Source organism: Pseudophryne corroboree, chromosome 8 (genome assembly GCF_028390025.1).
Source record: "Pseudophryne corroboree isolate aPseCor3 chromosome 8, aPseCor3.hap2, whole genome shotgun sequence".
NCBI lineage: Eukaryota > Metazoa > Chordata > Amphibia > Anura > Myobatrachidae > Pseudophryne > Pseudophryne corroboree.
This window is the reverse complement of record NC_086451.1, coordinates 13,387,977-13,409,544: the sequence shown is the minus strand read 5'-3', so window position 1 is coordinate 13,409,544 and position 21,568 is coordinate 13,387,977. Positions and strand designations below refer to the sequence as shown.

The 21,568-nt window shown below is 50.5% G+C and overlaps 1 protein-coding gene and 1 non-coding gene across 5 annotated transcripts in view; both read right to left on the bottom strand.

Annotated features, from left to right (window-relative positions):
* Positions 1-21,568, bottom strand: part of RXRA (retinoid X receptor alpha) — a 257,227-nt gene that overhangs the window by 18,221 nt on the left and 217,438 nt on the right. For all 4 annotated transcript variants that reach the window (XM_063935903.1, XM_063935904.1, XM_063935906.1 and 1 more), the window contains 2 exons: positions 4,758-4,927; positions 2,888-3,017 (listed from right to left, as the gene is read on the bottom strand). In XM_063935903.1, the coding sequence (XP_063791973.1) occupies positions 2,888-3,017; positions 4,758-4,927 (300 nt within the window). The remainder of the gene's footprint in view (positions 1-2,887; positions 3,018-4,757; positions 4,928-21,568) is intronic.
* Positions 680-798, bottom strand: LOC134950238 (5S ribosomal RNA). The gene has a single exon (XR_010183209.1). It is a non-coding gene; the product is annotated as a 5S ribosomal RNA (ribosomal RNA).

The following is a 21,568-nucleotide window of genomic DNA, read 5'->3' as shown; positions in this document are numbered from 1 at the left end:
GTGTGTTTGGTCCCGCTGTGATTTGATCCTGTGACCTTGGAAACCAAAGTCCAAGGGCTTACCTGATGAGCTATTGTCTGGTTAATAGTGACATTACCTGCATCATTGATCAAACAGGGGTGTGCAGGTGCGTGGAGGGCGAAGCAGATGGCTCCGCCGCATACTTCACACCTAAGAGGGAATTCTTCGACTATCCCAGGAGAGACAAACGAAAGGAGAAAAGGTGGGTTAAATAAACAGAGCCCTACGTAAGGTCTGCACTATAATGTGTAGTGACCGATACGATTAAAATAAACTTTCTGGAGCAGCGGAGACCTGAACCAGCAACGCTGCGCTGTGGGACAGGAGTCTTAGCCCTAGGCTATAGGAGTTCTCCTTAAAGTTTTGTTTGGATTCAAACCCCTGTTCAGATACCCGCTACTAGCGTACTGAGCCGCAGCGCTATTTGTCTGATGCCTTACACGCATTCCACAATTACAAATAGCATTAGTAACTAGTGACAACAAGGAATAATAAAGGGAAGGCAACACCCCGCCCTGTATTTAGTGTACCGCTAATTAAGGTGCACCAGATGTTTCTCTGAGGTTCCGCTGGCTTTTCAAAATGGTGACCAGCCTGTGAGAAAGATGGGGGAAAATGTTATGTGCAAGATGTTGTTATTAGAAAACATTGCGGAAGTAGCCTACAGCACCTGGTATTCCCAGGCGGTCTCCCATCCAAGTACTAACCGGGCCTGACCCTGCTTAGTTTCCGAGATCAGACGAGATCGGGCGTGTTCAGGGTGGTGTGGCCGTAGGCTTTTATCCCCTATATCTGGTATTTTATGGATTTATCTATATACATACCTACACGCACTTAAATATATATATCTATATATATACATGCACAAACATAACTATATATGTATATATACACACACACCGTAGGTAAATAAATACTGCACAGTAGATCCTTTTAATTATTATTGAGCTGAGTCCCAGCTACTGTAATAGAGCAGGTTCCCTGATTTGCAAGTAGGAAAATGCTGGGTAGAGGACTCTACTGCAGGAGGAATGTATCTATATTTCAGCAGCCTGAAGTATCGAAAAGTTACAAATCCCAGAGCTGTTGCCTAGCGACGGGGAGACCTGGGAGCCCGCTGAGTAAAGCGGGTTAACTGTTAATATACCTGGGACTTTATTTGTATTTGTCTCTGAGTATGCAAGATTAGCCCACTGGGCTATAGGAGACACTGCAAATATGAAGCCAGGTCTGTGCAGGGAGGAAATGGCCGCCAGAGTGAAACTCCTCTGGGCTATGCGATAAAATCTATATAGTGGATAACTGGATTAGTGCTGAGCCACTCTGACTATATCACATTCTCCTCAGCACCATGTGCATTAAACTCACATAAATGCCTATTACACTATAACAGTGGCCGGGGAGCGGAGAATGCTGAGCCCGCTGTACAGAGCCGGAGTTAGCTCCGCCCCCCGGCTATGGCGCCTTATTGCAAAACTAAGCGGGAAGCGAGCTGTACCCTCCGCTGGGCCTGCGAGTCACCGCCGGGGAGCGCTGAGCGCTGAGCCCGCTATACAGCGCTAGTAGAGCCCTGTATCTGCTAGCCGCCGCCGGGGAGTGTTGCGCTGAACAGAGCGCGAGTCGCCGCCTGGGAGCAGGGAGCGCTGAGCTCGCTCTACAGAGCGGGACTTAGCTCCGCCCCCTCCGTACAAGGCGCCAAATTTAAACATTGCTTTGCGCTCGAGCGGGATCCCTGTGCCGGCTCTGTGAGTCGCGCTGAGTGGGTGCGGGGGGTGCGGGGAGCTGGGGGAGCAGAGGGTTATCAGAATGACACACACCCGTTTTTCAGTCAGGGTTGTATAAACACATACTCAGCCTCCCCCAATCATCCTGTCTGTTTCTCCATGAGGAGGACAGGTAAGGATACAATAAAGTACATTACAGCCCCAGAGAGCCCTTCTGGAGTGGGTTGTACAACAATAAACAGATTGCTCTAAAAACATACATAGCCACCACAAATAAAGTATACTTCACTCACCACTGTGTTCTTGGTGGATCGGCCCCGACACACGCCGCACGCAGCGGCGTCCAGCCGGAATCTTCTGTGGTGGGGTGGTCCCGACACAAGCCGCACGCAGCGGTGTCCGACCATTTTTGATACTCACCGCTGCCATGCTGCCGGAATCTTCTGCTGGATGGAGTGGCCGCGACACGCGCCGCACGCAGCGGTGTCCGCCAACTCAGGAGAGCTCAGTGTCTCCCTCAGCCGGGGCCCATCCCTAGCCGCACGCAGCTGCGATGGGACCCCGCCGGCAGCTCCCACGGTGCAGACTGGCAGTGGCAGAGCTGCCAGTCTGTGAGTGTGTGTAAGAAAAATAAAATAATAAAGAAAAAAGAAGAAAATTCTTCAGCTAAACCCAAGTGAACCAGCTACCTCGGGCACTTAACTAAGACTGGCTTGGAGGGGAGATAGTAGGGGAGGAGCTAGCCACAGTGTGAGAATTTTTAAAGTGCCAGCTACCAATACCACCTACTATCTCCCCATTGTAACTACACTCCAGTGGCCCCTAGTGGATGAAGGAGAAAGTCACTGGTTAAAATACTGCAGGGAAGTTATATAAAGCCATGGGGCAGAGGATACCGAGCCTGGATTCCCAGGCCCAGTCCCCATCTTTCTTCCTTAACGTGTCCCCAATTTTGCCCCCTTGCCCCCACAAAAGAGTGGAGTCTATTGATCGCTTAACCCTCTGGGCTTTGTTGATGTCACTGCGAACATAGACTCAAACCACAACATGATGGCCTGTGTAGCGTGCAGGCCACGGGTCCGTTGTTACCGCACCACCGCAGGAAATGGGTGAAAGGAGCGCAGTTTGCGGCACAATCTCACCTGCCCGAAGCAGTATTACTTGGTCGTCCAGCGGCAGCTCCGAAAAGTGAGGGATTCTTTTAGCCCATTCCACCAAAGTGAAAAGCTGCTTGTCCGCTGCTTGGCAGATGTTGGTGACGGGGTCGCTGGGCTGGAGAGAAGAAGACGAGGAGAGTTATCAGAGGATCAATGCATCAGTACAACAGGAAACTGGCAGAATATTCCCTGGAAACCAAGGGGTTAAGAAATATTTCCTCCTGTCTGACCTTCAGCATCATATGTCCACAGCAGATCACTTACCTGTCACTACAATTTATGTCTCTTTACAGTGGAATATTCTGAGTAACCCACTCAGAGAGCCAGGTGACCTTTACCAAGTGTCTCCTCTCCACAGTGGGGTGAGACTTAGATTTCTCAGAATACATCCTAGAATGCAGTAAGGTAGCAGTGACATTACCAGGACACACTGTGAATAGAGAATAACAGCTCTGTGGTATCAGCAGTCTCAGTGATGTCACTGGCTCCTAGTGACTGGATAGGCTGCGCTCTCAGTGATGTCACTGGCTCCTAGTGACTGGATAGGCTGCACTCTCAGTGATGTCACTAGCTGCTAGTGATTGGACAGGCTCTCAGTGACGTCACTGGTTCCTAGTGACTGGATGAGCTGCACTCTCGGTGACGTCACTAGCTGCTAGTGGTTGGATAGGCTGCACTCTCAGTGATGTCACTGGCTCCTAGTGACTGGCTAGGCTGCACTCTCAGTGATGTCACTGGTTCCTAGAGACTGGATAGGCTGCACTCTCAGTGATGTCACTGGTTTCTAGTGGCTGGATAGGCCGAGCTCACAGTGATGTTACTGGCTCCTAGTGACTGGATAGGCTGCACTCTCAGTGATGTCACTGGCTCCTAGTGACTGGATAGGCTGCACTCTCAGTGATGTCACTGGTTCCTAGTGACTGGATAGGCTGCACTCTCAGTGATGTCACTGGTTCCTAGTGACTGGATAGGCTGCACTCTCAGTGATGTCACTGGCTCTTAGTGACTGGATAGGTCGCGCTCTCAGTGATGTCACTGGCTCCTAGTGACTGGATAGGCTGTACAGTTTATAATACTGGCACTGTGAATTATGTAGCTGCCTCCATTTGCTGAAACGCCATCATTCCTACTGTACAGGACTATTCCATTCCAACGGTGCACAAATTATCTGAACACCAAAAGACATTTAATCGTCTTTTTAACAACTGTTACTGTAGAGACTCACGAGGGTCTATAATAGATGCCAGGAAAACCTCCATCAGCATCAGATGAGACCCAGACATGTATGGAGAGAGAACTGCGTCTCATCTACCCACATCTGTAAGAACTGTACGCGCTCATTACTTTCCCTTCCAGCTTAAAAGTAAATCCATTGTGTTACATTGCGGCTACATTATAAAGCTCCTGGCTTTTATCTCACTCTCTGAGACATCTATAAATACACATGGTACATCCAGTACCTGTCTGCTTCCCGTGTAGGTTTTCACATACAGTATTAACTATTAATAGGCCACTTACAAATGAATATAACATGGCCTTGCCACTATCAATGCTCCCCTCTCTCTGTAACTGGGACAATAGATGACAACGGTATAGAAAGTCATGGCGGTATCTCCCGCATGCAGCAGTAAGACGCACAGCGACCTATATTAAAGGGCAACACGCAGAAAGATGATGTTTTATTCTGCAGCGGACGCTGATGTCCACAATGAACAGAAATAAAAATGCATTTTGTTTTATTATATGGACTGTGATATATTATTGTGCGTTGTAGAACATGAAGAATTGGACAGTGTACACAGGAATAGTCTGGTCACTGCATAAGAACGTAGGACTACAGAATAAAGTCACTTACAGAATTGGGCGCCAGGCCCATGTTAGCTTCGATGTACGTCTCGGTCTTTGGTTCTACCGCCAGCTCGGCTTCCAGGATTTTCTCCACCGGCATGTCTTCGTTGGCGCTGCTGGTGCACTCTATCTCGTTCTCGTTCCGGTCCTTTCCCCGCTGCCGCTCCTCCTGTACAGCTGCACAACAACAAGAGGGGGGGAGCGTGAGGACTGCGGCGCTGACAGGCCCATAATGATACGCAAATGTACATCATCAACGCTAAGACATGTCGTGTGCTGGCGCCGTCACCCATTGCGGCCAATCCCGATCTGTAATGTAGCTACAGTCTGATGGGTGGATGTGAGTTACAGTAATATATAGTGTATGTACACATTTATGTACTGTACCGCAACTTACACCCAAACTGTGAATTCTGGCTCTTTGCACCCCGGACATGGTTAATCCAGTGATTTATTATTCAGCATTTCCTGTGCAGCGGTTTTCCGCAGGTATGAGGAATGTTGCAGGAGTCTTATACGGCATTGCCCTCAGACAGGAGTGATAAACGCGCAGCATCAGAGTGGTCACACAAGCGCTGCGGCTGCGTGATCACTGCTCAGTGCTGACATTGGGGGTCATTCCGAGTGGATCGCTCGCTAGCTGTTTTTAGCAGCCGTGCAAACGCATAGGGGAGTGTATTTTTGCTTTGCAAGTGTGCGGACGCCTGTGCAGCCGAGCTCTGCAAAAACATTTTGTGCAGTTTCTGAGTAGGTCTGAACTTACTCAGCCGCTGCGATCACTTCAGCCTGTCCGGTCCCGGAATTTACGTCAGACACTCGCGCCCTGGACACGCCTGCGTTTTTCCAACCACTCCCAGAAAACGGTCAGTTGCCACCCACAAACGCCCTCTTCATGTCAATCTCCTTGCGATCGGCTGTGCGAATGGATTCTTCGTTAAATCCATGGCTCAGCAACGATACGATTTGTACCCGTACGACGCGTCTGCGCATTGCGGTGCATATGCATGCGCAGTAGTGACCTGAACGCTGCAAAACAAGGAAGGCTGCGCTGTATGTCAGGAGATGATGAATGGAGAGAGAGCCGACGTATGAAATATAAAAAAAATGTATTAAATAAAAAAGCAAATAAAACAAAACATATATGTAGCAATAAAATAAGAGGGTAATGAGAGTAATAATCACACCTTAATGGTCTCAGAGTATATGGTGTCTCCTGTTATATAACACAATTAGAGGACAAGATGGTATTAAATGTCCGATTTCCGCAGACTGACGGCCGTAACTGGGCTAAGAAAGGGTGCACTGCAGCACAAACAGTTCCAGATAGCGATGTGCTTGTGATCATCAGGTATAATGTACCTGAACGCTGTGCTGCGAAAAACGTCAGTGTGCGATCAGGTCGGAATGACCCCCATTATACGGCAGAGTATATGAATCAGGACGATATTGCATCACAGGACTATTGGGCGTTGCTGTAGATTTGGGGCTATGTGGCCACCTTAATACAGCATTATATTTACATAGTAATAATCATCACCCACATATTGTTCTATGCGCCTCTGCTAATAGATGACATGTGTAAGTAAATGTTTCAGGCACCAATCACAGCTGCAGGTACTGGAAATGCGCCAGGGCTCTGGGGAAGACAGTTTCTCCCAGTCATATCAGACTTCCTGCCAGTTACACATGTGGCGGAGCCGGGACAGAAACTGCTGATAACGTTTTCTATGTATTATCTCTGGTCACATGCTCCGTGGTGACCGTGATAACATATAGCAATGATTTTACCTCTCGTATAAGAACATACAGTATATGGATGGACTGAACATTCCAATAGGTTTCACTGTAACAGATGATAGATTGTGTTTCATCTTATATATGTTTTTAAAAAATAATAATTTGATAAGTTATCGTATAGACTATATACACATTTTAGAAGTGTATCCACTGTATCCCGGGCAATGTTGAAGCTACGAACTTATTAAACTTAAAAAAAAAAAACGTAGATTTAAAGTGAAGTGGTTTAGGGCGTAGACATTGGGGTGTGGTGGAATAGATAAACAATGTTATGGGTGACAATCAATAGGTCAATATGCTTAGGTTGACAGGTAAAAAGGTCGACAGAGGTTATGACAGTGGCGACACAGAAATGTTCTTTGAGCCAAATCCCGTATATTTCATGTTATGGGACCACCATCAGTACAAACGTAGACCCTTGCGGGCTCGCTTCGGGCAAGGTTACTATTCCTAATCGTATTTCACACAGCTAGAAAAGCAAGCAAATGTTTGGAAAACATGTGAAACACCCCAAAAATATGTCGGCCATCTGTTTCGACCAGTGTCATGTCAACATTTTAAACCTGTTGACCTTAAGCACCGCCGACTATATGGTATTATCCTATTGACTGTCGACCAATACACTGTCAATCTATCATCCGGATACCAGAGATAGTAGGAGAAAAAAAATCAGACTGAGCTTGGTGCCCCCTTGTGGTGGCTTCTATGAAACACAGCTATCTGATGAGAGAATGATGGGCATTGTAGTTCATCCCTGTACAGAGGAACGGTGCTGTAACCGTGCAACATCCAGAGCTTCTCCTCTGCTACCCAACGCCTCCCACGCTGAGCGCCATGTGCTGTATCCAGACCGGTAACCCATTCCTTCCCTGTTCCATCTCGCTGACGTTCGGTTCAGCCAGCTTGTTTCTTGCATTACATTCTGGAGGAAGTGTGTCTAATTGCATTTAATATTGTTCTCTGTACCATATGCTCTGAACGTTGTTGATGTGGAGACGCACGCGAGCCAAAGGCTGTTCACTTCTCGCACACATGAATCATGGGAAAGAGCCGTCCGCTGGCTGCATTTCTCCAGACAACCGGCAAATTCCAGCCTTTCCAATTATTTAACATGATTACATTTTTTTTGGGAACTGTTATTGAAGGGGATTTTTTTTTCCTGGTGGGAAATCGGCTGCCAGAGTTCACGTCGTGTTAGGATTGTGAAAGTCACTAAGAGCAAACAGCTTTATTCCAAACCCTGCATCCTGGCCTTCTGTGATCCGGAATCCTTTCATCATCTTCCTCTACAGTCTTGTAGCACACAATCTGCTCCGCTCTATTCCACATTACTACATAGGAAAGGCTGTCCATTACGGAAGCTGGCTAATGTAGCCGATAGAACAGAAGCACTTATATATAACAAATGCTTTATGGAAGATTAAGAGGGAAGTCGGGAGGGAGGTGCTTCTCTGTCTGAGCCGGCAGATCGGGAGGGAGGTGCTTCTCTGTCTGAGCCGGCAGGTCGGGAGGGAGGTGCTTCTCTGTCTGAGCCGGCAGGTCGGGAGGGAGGTGCTTCTCTGTCTGAGCCGGCAGGTCGGGAGGGAGGTGCTTCTCTGTCTGAGCCGGCAGGTCGGGAGGGAGGTGCTTCTCTGTCTGAGCCGGCAGGTCGGGAGGGAGGTGCTTCTCTGTCTGAGCCGGCAGGTCGGGAGGGAGGTGCTTCTCTGTCTGAGCCGGCAGGTCGGGAGGGAGGTGCTTCTCTGTCTGAGCCGGCAGGTCGGGAGGGAGGTGCTTCTCTGTCTGAGCCGGCAGGTCGGGAGGGAGGTGCTTCTCTGTCTGAGCCGGCAGGTCGGGAGGGAGGTGCTTCTCTGTCTGAGCCGGCAGGTCGGGAGGGAGGTGCTTCTCTGTCTGAGCCGGCAGGTCAGGAGGGAGGTGCTTCTCTGTCTGAGCTGGCAGGTCAGGAGGGAGGTGCTTTTCTCTCTTAGTCGGGAGGGAGGTGCTTCTCTGTCTGAGCCGGCAGGTCAGGAGGGAGGTGCTTCTCTGTCTGAGCCGGCAGGTCAGGAGGGAGGTGCTTCTCTGTCTGAGCCGGCAGGTCAGGAGGGAGGTGCTTCTCTGTCTGAGCTGGCAGGTCAGGAGGGAGGTGCTTTTCTCTCTTAGTCGGGAGGGAGGTGCTTCTCTGTCTGAGCCGGCAGGTCAGGAGGGAGGTGCTTCTCTGTCTGAGCCGGCAGGTCAGGAGGGAGGTGCTTCTCTGTCTGAGCTGGCAGGTCAGGAGGGTGGTGCTTTTCTCTCTTAGTCGGGAGGGAGGTGCTTCTCTGTCTTAGCCAGCAGGTCGGGAGGGAGGTGCTTCTCTGTCTGAGCCAGCAGGTCGGGAGGGAGGTGCTTCTCTGTCTGAGCCGGCAGGTCAGGAGGGAGGTGCTTCTCTGTCTGAGCCGGCAGGTCAGGAGGGAGGTGCTTTTCTCTCTTAGTCGGGAGGGAGGTGCTTCTCTGTCTTAGTCAGGAGGGAGGTGCTTCTCTGTCTGAGCCGGCAGGTCAGGAGGGAGGTGCTTTTCTCTCTTAGTCGGGAGGGAGGTGCTTCTCTGTCTTAGTCAGGAGGGAGGTGCTTCTCTGTCTGAGCCGGCAGGTCAGGAGGGAGGTGCTTCTCTGTCTTAGTCGGGAGGGAGGTGCTTCTCTGTCTTAGTCAGGAGGGAGGTGCTTCTCTGTCTTAGTCAGGAGGGAGGTGCTTCTCTGTCTGAGCCGGCAGGTCAGGAGGGAGGTGCTTTTCTCTCTTAGTCTGGAGGGAGGTGCTTCTCTGTCTTAGTCAGGAGGGAGGTGCTTCTCTGTCTGAGCTGGCAGGTCAGGAGGGAGGTGCTTCTCTGTCTTAGTCCGGAGGGAGGTGCTTCTCTCTCTTAGTCCGGAGGGAGGTGCTTCTCTGTCTTAGTCGGGAGGGAGGTGCTTCTCTGTCTTAGTCGGGAGGGAGGTGCTTCTCTGTCTTAGTCGGGAGGGAGGTGCTTCTCTGTCTTAGTCGGGAGGGAGGTGCTTCTCTGTCTTAGTCGGGAGGGAGGTGCTTCTCTCTCTTAGTCGGGAGGGAGGTGCTTCTCTGTCTTAGTCGGGAGGGAGGTGCTTCTCTGTCTTAGTCGGGAGGGAGGTGCTTCTCTGTCTGAGCCGGCAGGTCAGGAGGGAGGTGCTTTTCTCTCTTAGTCTGGAGGGAGGTGCTTCTCTGTCTTAGTCAGGAGGGAGGTGCTTCTGTCTGAGCTGGCAGGTCAGGAGGGAGGTGCTTCTCTGTCTTAGTCCGGAGGGAGGTGCTTCTCTCTCTTAGTCGGGAGGGAGGTGCTTCTCTGTCTTAGTCGGGAGGGAGGTGCTTCTCTCTCTTAGTCGGGAGGGAGGTGCTTCTCTCTCTTAGTCGGGAGGGAGGTGCTTCTCTCTCTTAGTCGGGAGGGAGGTGCTTCTCTGTCTTAGTCAGGAGGGAGGTGCTTCTCTGTCTGAGCCGGCAGGTCAGGAGGGAGGTGCTTTTCTCTCTTAGTCTGGAGGGAGGTGCTTCTCTGTCTTAGTCAGGAGGGAGGTGCTTCTCTGTCTGAGCTGGCAGTTCAGGAGGGAGGTGCTTCTCTGTCTTAGTCCGGAGGGAGGTGCTTCTCTCTCTTAGTCCGGAGGGAGGTGCTTCTCTGTCTTAGTCGAGAGGGAGGTGCTTTTCTCTCTTAGTCAGGAGGGAGGTGCTTCTCTGTCTTAGTCAGGAGGAAGGTGCTTCTCTGTCTTAGTCGGGAGGGAGGTGCTTCTCTGTCTTAGTCGGGAGGGAGGTGCTTCTCTGTCTTAGTCGGGAGGGAGGTGCTTCTCTGTCTTAGTCGGGAGGGAGGTGCTTCTCTGTCTTAGTCGGGAGGGAGGTGCTTCTCTGTCTTAGTCGGGAGGGAGGTGCTTCTCTGTCTTAGTCGGGAGGGAGGTGCTTCTCTGTCTTAGTCGGGAGGGAGGTGCTTCTCTGTCTTAGTCGGGAGGGAGGTGCTTCTCTGTCTTAGTCCGGAGGGAGGTGCTTCTCTGTCTTAGTCCGGAGGGAGGTGCTTCTCTGTCTGAGCCAGCAGTTCGGGAGCAGGGGTGTAGTGAGGGTGGCTCCAGTGGAGCGCGAGCTCCGGGCGCCAAAAAAGTTATAGGGCGCCTGCCACCTCCCCCCGCTATACCGTAAGTTGCTGTACAGACAGCTGCAGAGCAAGAGGAGAAGCAGAGGGGCACACACTGACTCGGAGACTAGGTAGGGATCAGGGCAGGCCAGAGGCAACAGCAGGTGACACAGACAGCCAGAACATGCCAGGGCTCTGCCACCCTCTTTCTAGGTCTCATTGTCTGCTTGTACCTGTGCAGCAGGGTTACTTCTGTCCAGCTACATAACTCTCTGCCCCGGCTGCTGCAGCACCTCTTTCTGCCCTGACTGCTGCAGCACCTCTCTCTACATTAGAAGCTGCAGTATAACATATATAAGCAGCTCTATTGTGGCTCTACTGTGGTGTAACGTGTATAAGCGGCTCTACTGTGTTGTGTAATGTGTATAAGCGGCTCTACTGTGTTGTGTAATGTGTATAAGCGGCTCTGCTGTGGTGTAACATGTATAAGCGGCTCTACTGTGTTGTGTAATGTGTATAAGCGGCTCTACTGTGTTGTGTAATGTGTATAAGCGGCTCTACTGTGTTGTGTAATGTGTATAAGCGGCTCTACTGTGTTGTGTAATGTGTATAAGCGGCTCTGCTGTGTTGTGTAATGTGTATAAGCGGCTCTGCTGTGTTGTGTAATGTGTATAAGCGGCTCTCCTGTGGTGTAATGTGTATAAGCGGCTCTGCTGTATTGTGTAATGTGTATAAGCGGCTCTGCTGTATTGTGTAATGTGTATAAGCGGCTCTACTGTATTGTGTAATGTGTATAAGCGGCTCTACTGTGTGGTGTAATGTGTATAAGCGGCTCTGCTGTATTGTGTAATGTGTATAAGGGGCTCTCCTGTGGTGTAATGTGTATAAGCGGCTCTGCTGTATTGTGTAATGTGTATAAGCGGCTCTGCTGTATTGTGTAATGTGTATAAGCGGCTCTGCTGTATTGTGTAATGTGTATAAGCGGCTCTGCTGTATTGTGTAATGTGTATAAGCGGCTCTCCTGTGGTGTAACGTGTATAAGCGGCTCTGCTGTATTGTGTAATGTGTATAAGGGGCTCTCCTGTGGTGTAATGTGTATAAGCGGCTCTGCTGTATTGTGTAATGTGTATAAGCGGCTCTGCTGTATTGTGTAATGTGTATAAGCGGCTCTACTGTGGTGTAATGTGTATAAGCGGCTCTACTGTGTGGTGTAATGTGTATAAGCGGCTCTGCTGTATTGTGTAATGTGTATAAGCGGCTCTGCTGTATTGTGTAATGTGTATAAGCGGCTCTGCTGTATTGTGTAATGTGTATAAGCGGCTCTGCTGTATTGTGTAATGTGTATAAGCGGCTCTGCTGTATTGTGTAATGTGTATAAGCGGCTCTGCTGTATTGTGTAATGTGTATAAGCGGCTCTGCTGTATTGTGTAATGTGTATAAGCGGCTCTGCTGTATTGTGTAATGTGTATAAGCGGCTCTGCTGTATTGTGTAATGTGTATAAGCGGCTCTGCTGTATTGTGTAATGTGTATAAGCGGCTCTGCTGTATTGTGTAATGTGTATAAGCGGCTCTACTGTGTTGTGTAATGTGTATAAGCGGCTCTACTGTGGTGTAACGTGTATAAGCGGCTCTACTGTGTTGTGTAATGTGTATAAGCGGCTCTGCTGTATTGTGTAATGTGTATAAGCGGCTCTGCTGTATTGTGTAATGTGTATAAGCGGCTCTACTGTGGTGTAATGTGTATAAGCGGCTCTACTGTGTGGTGTAATGTGTATAAGCGGCTCTGCTGTATTGTGTAATGTGTATAAGCGGCTCTGCTGTATTGTGTAATGTGTATAAGCGGCTCTGCTGTATTGTGTAATGTGTATAAGCGGCTCTGCTGTATTGTGTAATGTGTATAAGCGGCTCTGCTGTATTGTGTAATGTGTATAAGCGGCTCTGCTGTATTGTGTAATGTGTATAAGGGGCTCTCCCGTGTGGCGTAAAGTGTATAAGGGGTACTACTGTGTGGTGTAATGTGAATAACAGACACTACTGTGAGTTGTAATCTGAATTGGTACTATTTTGTGGCCATGCCCCTTCCCCATGAAGCCACGCCCCTATATATTTGTTGCTTGCCTTCGGCATGCACTGTCGCTATTTTAAACACGGGGATTATAAAATATTTTTTCTTTTCAAATGTGACATTTCAGTACAGTAGAGGGGGCGCCGAAACATACCCTTGCTCCGGGCACCATGGCACCTAGCTACACCTCTGTTCGGGAGAAAGGTGCTTATCCAACTGAGTTGGCAGGTCAGAGGGAGGTGCTTCTCTGTCTGAGCCGGCAGGTCAGGAGGGAGGTGCTTCTCTGTCTGAGCCGGCAGGTCAGGAGGGAGGTGCTTCTCTGTCTGAGCCGGCAGGTCAGGAGGGAGGTGCTTCTCTGTCTGAGCCGGCAGGTCAGGAGGGAGGTGCTTCTCTGTCTGAGCCGGCAGGTCAGGAGGGAGGTGCTTCTCTGTCTGAGCCGGCAGTTCAGGAGGGAGGTGCTTCTCTGTCTGAGCCGGCAGGTCAGGAGGGAGGTGCTTCTCCATCTTAGCTGGCAGGCCGGCGGGAAAAAGCTTCTACATCTTAGCCAGGAGGGAGGTGCTTCTTAGTCTTAGCCTGCAGCTCGGAGGGAGATGCTACTCCATCTTAGCCAGCAGGTCGGGAGGTGCTTCTCTGTCTTAATCGGCAGGGAGGTGCTTCTCTGTCTTAGCCGGCAGGTTGGAGGTGCTTCTCTGTCTTAATCGGCAGGGAGGTAGGTGCTTCTCTGTCTCATCCGGCAGATTGGAGGGAGGTGCTTCTCTGAGTCGGGAGGGAGGTGCTTCTCCGTCTGAGCAAGCATGTTTGGAGGGAGGTGTTTCCTTAACTGAGGTAGCAGGTAGGGAGGGAGGTGTTTCTCCATCTTGATAGGTCGGGAGGGGGTGCTTCTCTGAGTCGGGAGGGAGGTGCTTCTCCGTCTGAGCCGGCAGGTCGGGAGGGAGGTGCTTCTCCGTTTGAGCCGGGCGGTTGGGAGGGAAGTGTTTCTCTGTCTGTCTAGTTTGTATATCGTTTTGCAAATACGCAGTGTAGACTGGTGGGTTTATAGAGCAGCTCCAGCCCCCATACACACTGGTGTCATCCTGAAATATCCTCCATTACCGTATCCCCCACTCTGACCATAAGTGCTCATTACCACAACAATAATGTGACATGTGCTGTCACAGGCGTTTAATGTAAGACTGGATGGGTGACCGACCTATATGAATTATCAGGATTTTGACCTTTAACCAATCAAAAGAACATGTGAGATACGGGGACTGAAGGTAAGTTTCAGGCAGAGCCTTATTCCGGTGTCCATCTTTCTTTCTGAACTATACATGGACTGACAGTAAAGGGGAATGTAAAGGAACAATTAGCGCTTTGCAGCTTGCGGGATATACAATTCACCTTTACGTATTGAAAATAGCAATGTGCGGCGAGTGTTACATTTTACACACACAACCAGCATCCTGAGGTCACACGTTCCCATTAGTTGTACTCATTCGGCTATGAACAGCGGCGTTCCGTGAGATATATTCACAGAGCGTTCCGACTCCTGCAGAACAGACAATGCTGCAGCAATTCTGCTATGGGGGGTCATTCCAAGTTGATCGCTAGCTGCCGTTGTTCGCAGCGCAGCGATCAGGCTAAAAATCGGCATTTCTGCGCATGCGTGCGCACGCGCAACGTACGGGTACAAAGGCATTTGTTGTTTTGCACAGGTTCTAGTGAAGCTTTCAGTCGCACTGGCGGCCGCTAGAAGATTGACAGGAAGGGGGCGTTTCTGGGTGTCAACTGACCGTTTTCAGGGAGTGTTTGCAAAAACGCAGGCATGTCTGAAAAAACGTAGGCGTGGCTGGGCGTTCGCTGGGCGGGTGTATGACGTCAAATCCGGACACGAATAGGCTGAAGTGATCGCAAGCGCTGAGTAGGGTCAGAGCTACTCTGAAACTGCACAAACTGTTTTTGTAGAGCTCGGCTGCACAAGCGTTCGCACTTCTACTAAGCTAAAATACACTCCCCAGTGGGCGGCGGCATAGCGTTTGCACGGCTGCTAAAACTAGCCAGCGAGCGATCAACTCGGAATGAGGGCCATGGTTCTGTATACATCGCTCCAGCTTCACTTGGAACCATAGACTGTAATACCAGCATGTGTAATGTAATAAATTGCTGCCATACGTTAGTATTTGTCAGAGAACATGGAATAAATAACGGGCAGCTATTTCTTCCAGTTGTCAAAACCTCTCATTCCTTCATTTCATTCATTCACTAAGCTTCAACTTACATAGTGCCAGCACTTTTCCTGCTCTTGTAGAACTACAAGTCCCAGCATGCCTTGGCAGCGTTTGGGCTTGCGGCCCTGCCTTATGCGAGTGCATCAGATCAAGGGCATGAAACATGCATCCCCCAGCTGCTGAGGAACTAAACACTCCAGCATGCCCTGCCACAGCTCTGCAATTAGGGCATGCTAAAACTGCGGCAAGGTATGCTGGGATGTGTAGTTCCACAACAGCAAATATCTCTGATTTAGATGTTCGCCCATGCCAAGTTGTTGCCAAATCGTGGTTAATTTTCTCTAGATGAAAACAATAATTCAGTAATACAAGATCGATGCAGCATTGCCCCCCCCCCCCCGGGAGACGGGAGGCAGAGATGAGACGCAGGGAACGGCGTGAACCAAACTGTGACAATATGTTAGTGGATGTGTGCTATTAACGTCTGCTCCAGGTGATGGGGATGTTCTATAGCAGGAGGGGAACCGGGAAAGCTTTTACATAAGTCTTATCTATCTATCTATCTATCTATCTATCTATCTATCTATCTATCTATCTATCTATCTATCTATCTATCTATCTATCTATCTATCGGGGTAATTCCAAGTTGATCGCAGCAGGAATTTTTTTAGCAGTTGGGCAAAACCATGTGCACTGCAGGGGAGGCAGATGTAACTTGTGCAGAAAGAGTTAGATTTGGGTGGGTTATTTTATTTCTGTGCAGGGTAAATACTGGCTGCTTTATTTTTACACTGCAAATTAGATTGCAGATGGAACACACCCCACCCAAATCTAACTCTCTCTGCACATGTTACATCTGCCGCACCTGCAGTGCACATGGTTTTGCCCAACTGCTAAAAAAATTCCTGCTGCGATCAACTTGGAATTACCCCCAATATCTTACACTATTCTCTCCAGATAGGATCAATTCTGACTTGAGCAATGTAGCAGAAAGCAATTTTAGACTTATTTTTAGATTTAAACATTTTTTTTTTTTTAAAAAGGTATGTCGACATTTTTACCATTTGCGTGTCGACATTTTACATGTCGAATAATCCTATTACAACCCAAAATAACGTCCCAGAATCTGGAGTATAAGTGAGGATATTTCCACCCCTTATTACTGTATACCACATTCCCTAGAGTGTAATATATATCTTTTTATAGCTGCATATAAATGTGGCCTTCTGTGGGCCTCTGTTACACTGAACGGGCTTTGAGCGCTGTGTAAGCGCTTGGTGAGGTTGTGCGTCCTCTTCCTCCGCACTCTCTGGCAGTGTCCCTGCAGACACGGCAGGAATGTGACGGGGCATGGCCTTGGAATCCAGCCACCTTGAACGGAACATTGAGATCCTGCTGGTGCTCAGGAATGAGAAGGGAATTCCTTGCAGATGCTTCCTCACAGGGGTCCTGGCAGGAATTAGCCTCGTTACATTGTCACAGACCCCTAATGCTAAATCCTCACTGACGGCCTATGAGATGTGACAGGCTGGCTGCGGTCACAAGTATCTCCATGTTAATTCGGTCAGGCCTAAGGTCCACGCTGAGAGCCTCTAGCCCCCCGCACATTGCTTAGATACAGAGTCCCAGCTCCGGCCTATAACTAACATTTCAAAATACAGCCAAACCCAGAGTCCGCACCCTGGTTATGTGCAGAATAAAACTGTGAGGGCTCCAGGAGCAACTCTACCAGATCCCAGATAATTCCTCTACCCCTTATATACAAACGCTAAGGGACAGAGATATATGCGCACAAACTGTATAACGCTCCCGCCAACAAGACTTCTACCATGCCAATCCTTTATCAGAGTCTATCCAATTCAGACTGGTACACCATCACACCTGCTATACTCCCACCCGTACACCCTCACGCCTGCTCTACTCCCACCCGTAAACCCTCACGCCTGCTCTACTCCCACCCGTACACCCTCACGCCTGCTCTACTCCCACCCGTAAACCCTCACGCCTGCTCTACTCCCACCCGTACACTCTCACGCCTACTCTACTCCCACCCGTACACTCTCACGCCTGCTCTACTCCCACCCGTACACGCTCACGCCTGCTCTACTCCCACCCGTACACCCTCACGCCTGCTCTACTCCCACCCGTACACCCTCACACCTGCTCTACACCCACCCGTACACTCTCACGCCTGCTCTACTCCCACCCGTAAACCCTCACGCCTGCTCTACTCCCACCCGTACACTCTCACGCCTGCTCTACTCCCACCCGTACACCCTCACGCCTGCTCTACTCCCACCCGTACACCCTCACACCTGCTCTACTCCAACCCGTACACTCTCACACCTGCTCTACTCCCACCCGTACACCCTCACGCCTGCTCTACTCCCACCTGTACACCCTCACACCTGCTCTACTCCCACCCGTACACACTCACGCCTGCTCTACTCCCACCCGTACACCACTCACGCCTGCTTTACTCCCACCCGTACACCACTCACGCCTGCTCTACTCCCACCCCTTCACCCCTCTCACCTGCTCTACTCACACCCGTACACCCTCACAACTGCTCTACTCCCACCCGTACACCCTCATAACTGCTCTACTCCCACCCGTGCACCCTCACGCCTGCTCTACTCCCACCCGTGCACCCTCACGCCTGCTCTACTCCCACCCGTACACCCTCACGCCTACTCTACTCCCACCCGTACACCCTCACGCCTGCTCTACTCCCACCCGTACACCCTCACGCCTGCTCTACTCCCACCCGTACACTCTCACGCCTGCTCTACTCCCACCCGTAAACCCTCACGCCTGCTCTACTCCCACCCGTACACTCTCACGCCTGCTCTACTCCCACCCGTACACCCTCACGCCTGCTCTACTCCCACCCGTACACCTGCTTTACTCCCACCCGTACACCCTCACGCCTGCTCTACTCCCACCCATACACCCTCACGCCTCCTCTACTCCCACCCGTACACCCTCACGCCTCCTCTACTCCCACCCGTACACCCTCACGCCTCCTCTACTCCCACCCGTACACCCTCACACCTGCTCTATTTCACGCCTGCTCTACTCCCAACCGTACACCCTCACACCTGCTCTACTCCCACCCGTACACCCTCACGCCTCCTCTACTCCCACCCGTATACACCCTCATACCAGCTCTACTTCCACCCGTACACCCTCATGCCTGCTCCATTCCCACCCATACACCCTCACTCCTGCTCTACTCCCACCCGTACACCCCTCACGCCTGCTGTACTCCCACCCGTACACCCCTCACGCCTGCTCTACTCCCACCCGTACACCCCTCACGCCTGCTCTACTCACACCCGTACACCCCTCACAACTGCTCTACTCACACCCGTACACCCCTCACAACTGCTCTACTCCCACCCGTACACCCTCACGCCTGCTCTACTCCCACCTGTACTCCCTTACGCCTGCTCTACTCCCACCCGTACACCCTCATGCCTTCTCTACTCACACCCGTACACCCCTCAAACCTGCTCTACTCCCACCCATACACCCCTCAAACCTGCTCTACTCCCACCCGTACACCCCTCACGCCTGCTCTACTCACACCTGTACACCCCTCACGCCTGCTCTACTCCCACCCGTACACCCTCACGCCTGCTCTACTCCCACCCGTACACCCCTCACGCCTGCTCTACTCCCACCCGTACACCCCTCAAGCCTGCTCTACTCCCACCCGTACACCCCTCACGCCTGCTCTACTCACACCCGTACACCCCTCACAACTGCTCTACTCCCACCCGTACACCCTCACGCCTGCTCTACTCCCACCCGTTCACCCCTCACACCTGCTCTACTCCCACCCGTACACCCCTCATGCCTGCTCTACTCCCACCCGTACACCCTCACATCTGCTCTACTCCCACCCATACAACCTCACAACTGCCTAACTCACACTGGTACACCCTCACACCTACCCTACACCCACCTGTACACCCCACACTCATAGCAAAGCTATTATAACACACTTGTGCAAATGTTTAGATTACTGGGCGATAATCGTGATCAGTATCTTCAGACTTACTAGTTATGTACTCACTGATAACTACAGCATTGTGTCTCAGAACACATAAAGATGTAAGGTGATTACTTGCTCGGCTCCAGCAGATTTGAACTTGCAGCAAATGTTACTCCTGTATAAACGAGACTCTGGATTCTGCGACCGAGATGATATATAAGCAGCAAACAGACCTTGCACAAGCTATGCAGCTAAATGGAATGAAACGTAGAACACAAGTCACTAGGACTAAAAGCTTACAGCTGCATCGCGGGAAGGGACGGTCACCGACGTCGTTGTTTTTGGGTCACTACATTACATCGTGGTGAGTCACTGGGCCTGATTCAGAGGCAAATTTGGTTGCATCTGCGTGGCGGATCGGAGGAGACCTGCATTTACTAATGACACACTTACCATCGGCTTCTCAGGAATACCTGGGTCACATCATCGGAGCTCTGAGTGGTTGCACAGAATGTCTGCCGCATCTAAGCTACCGGGACCAGTGAGACACTGGCTGCAACTCACAGATATATTGGCCGTCGGCTGTGCTGCGTGGCCGACGCGATACGTCTGTGAACGACGGAGTTCACAGACGTATCGGCCGTACACACTGGCCGACGGTCCCGCGATATATCGGCTGTTCAAGAGAATGGCCGATATATCGACCAGTGTGTACGATCCTTAAGGCCTCAGCTAGTCTCAGAGCACATCCACTGCAGGATACACAGCTCCCCTGGGCGTATCTGGCGGGCGCACCACTCCGCTACATGGAGACCTGTATTACTAGGGAAGACTCTGCACTGAGAAAGCTTTAGCTGCGTGGGGCTGGAATGCTGGGCGTACATATAATGGAGTGCGGTGCAAGCTCCCCTGACAGTACATTGTATTCTGCTTGGAATCACCGCCCAGACCTACAGCCCGGAAGAGGTTTCTTTCTCAGCTGAATCATAGATTTAACTTTTTTTTTCTTTCTTTTTAGCTGACACCATTTTTTTTTTATCATCTTGCTCACAAGATCTCATGCTAGTGACACAGAGTAACCGCAGGGTAGAAAGGAACGAGTCAGCGATTTGGATCCTGCTCCAATGGGTGTATCCAACACCTCCACCCACACGGGCCCTAGAGATTGTGGTCACTCTGTGAACCACTGGAGAAAACCATCAGCCCCACGGCAGCGCAAACTGCTTCCTGTTTTCAGTTCCACACTTCCCCTCTCGCTGCAACACGTCAAGGAGAAATACCACCGCTCGTGACCCAAAATAGCCGGGGGGGGGGGGAATGGCACGTGACTTCATAAGGCTTCGGCTAGCTCATACAGCTGCTTGGTAACTACGGCGAGGCACAGTCACTATAACAGTGGTCGGCAGTTCATCACAGCCAGCCCTGCAAGCAGGCGCCAAGCGCACTTCAGCTGACTACTGTACCAGAATCACAGACACGTCTCCAAAAGTACGGACCAGCAATAAGGCTCCTGTACATCCTCTACACCCAAGCGGTGGCGGAGTACAGATACAAGACGTCGCCCTTGTCGCAGCTTCCCATTGGGTCAGCACTTTGAAATAACGGACTGTTATCCCTGCAGCCACAGTCCACACATGAGCCCCATGCAGGAAAAGCAACCTCTTGTGTTAGTTCTGTGTAACGGGTTCATTTGTACTGAGTAACAATAGAATTATTGTTGCAGCAGAATACAGCGGTCTGGGAGGTTTCAATGCCAAGTCCAAGACTGGAAGACTAGGTGTAAATGGTGAGGAAGTAATGGAGGTGGCTGCAGGAAGTGTGGAGATAAGTATTCTGCAGAAGTTATTCTACAAATTGCCTCTATACCATTTGACCACCCACATATAATATAGCTTCACTATGAATATAATCTATTATATATGTATTATATTATATGAATATTAGTAGTAGATTTTATGTCTATCTGAGCGTGTGAAGGAGGAACGCACTTGGGTACTAGGATTTCTATTAATACCTATATGAGCCACAGCAGGTACAGATGTGTCCTCACCGAGCATTTTTGGACTACAGTATATGCAGCAAAACACTTGTTGCAACTAGACAATGCACTAAGGACAGAAAGTTTTGTACTTTCACAAATGTCGCATCTTTTCGCACTGCAGTCGCATGGAAACAGGCTTGAAGTGTACTGGGGACGTAGGACAGTCTCATGGAAACAGGCTTGTAGTGTACTGGGGACGTAGGACAGTCTCATGGAAACAGGCTTGTAGTGTACTGGGGACGTAGGACAGTGGCATGGAAACAGGCTTGTAGTGTACTGGGGACGTAGGACAGTCTCATGGAAACAGGCTTGTAGTGTACTGGGGGCGTAGGACAGTGGCATGGAAACAGGCTTGTAGTGTACTGGGGACGTAGGACAGTCTCATGGAAACAGGCTTGTAGTGTACTGGGGACGTAGAACAGTCTCATGGAAACAGGCTTGTAGTGTACCGGGGACGTAGGACAGTCTCATGGAAACAGGCTTGTAGTGTACTGGGGGCGTAGGACAGTGGCATGGAAACAGGCTTGTAGTGTACTGGGGACGTAGGACAGTCTCATGAAAACAGGCTTGTAGTGTACTGGGGGCGTAGGACAGTCTCATGGAAACAGGCTTGTAGTGTACTGGGGGCGTAGGACAGTGGCATGGAA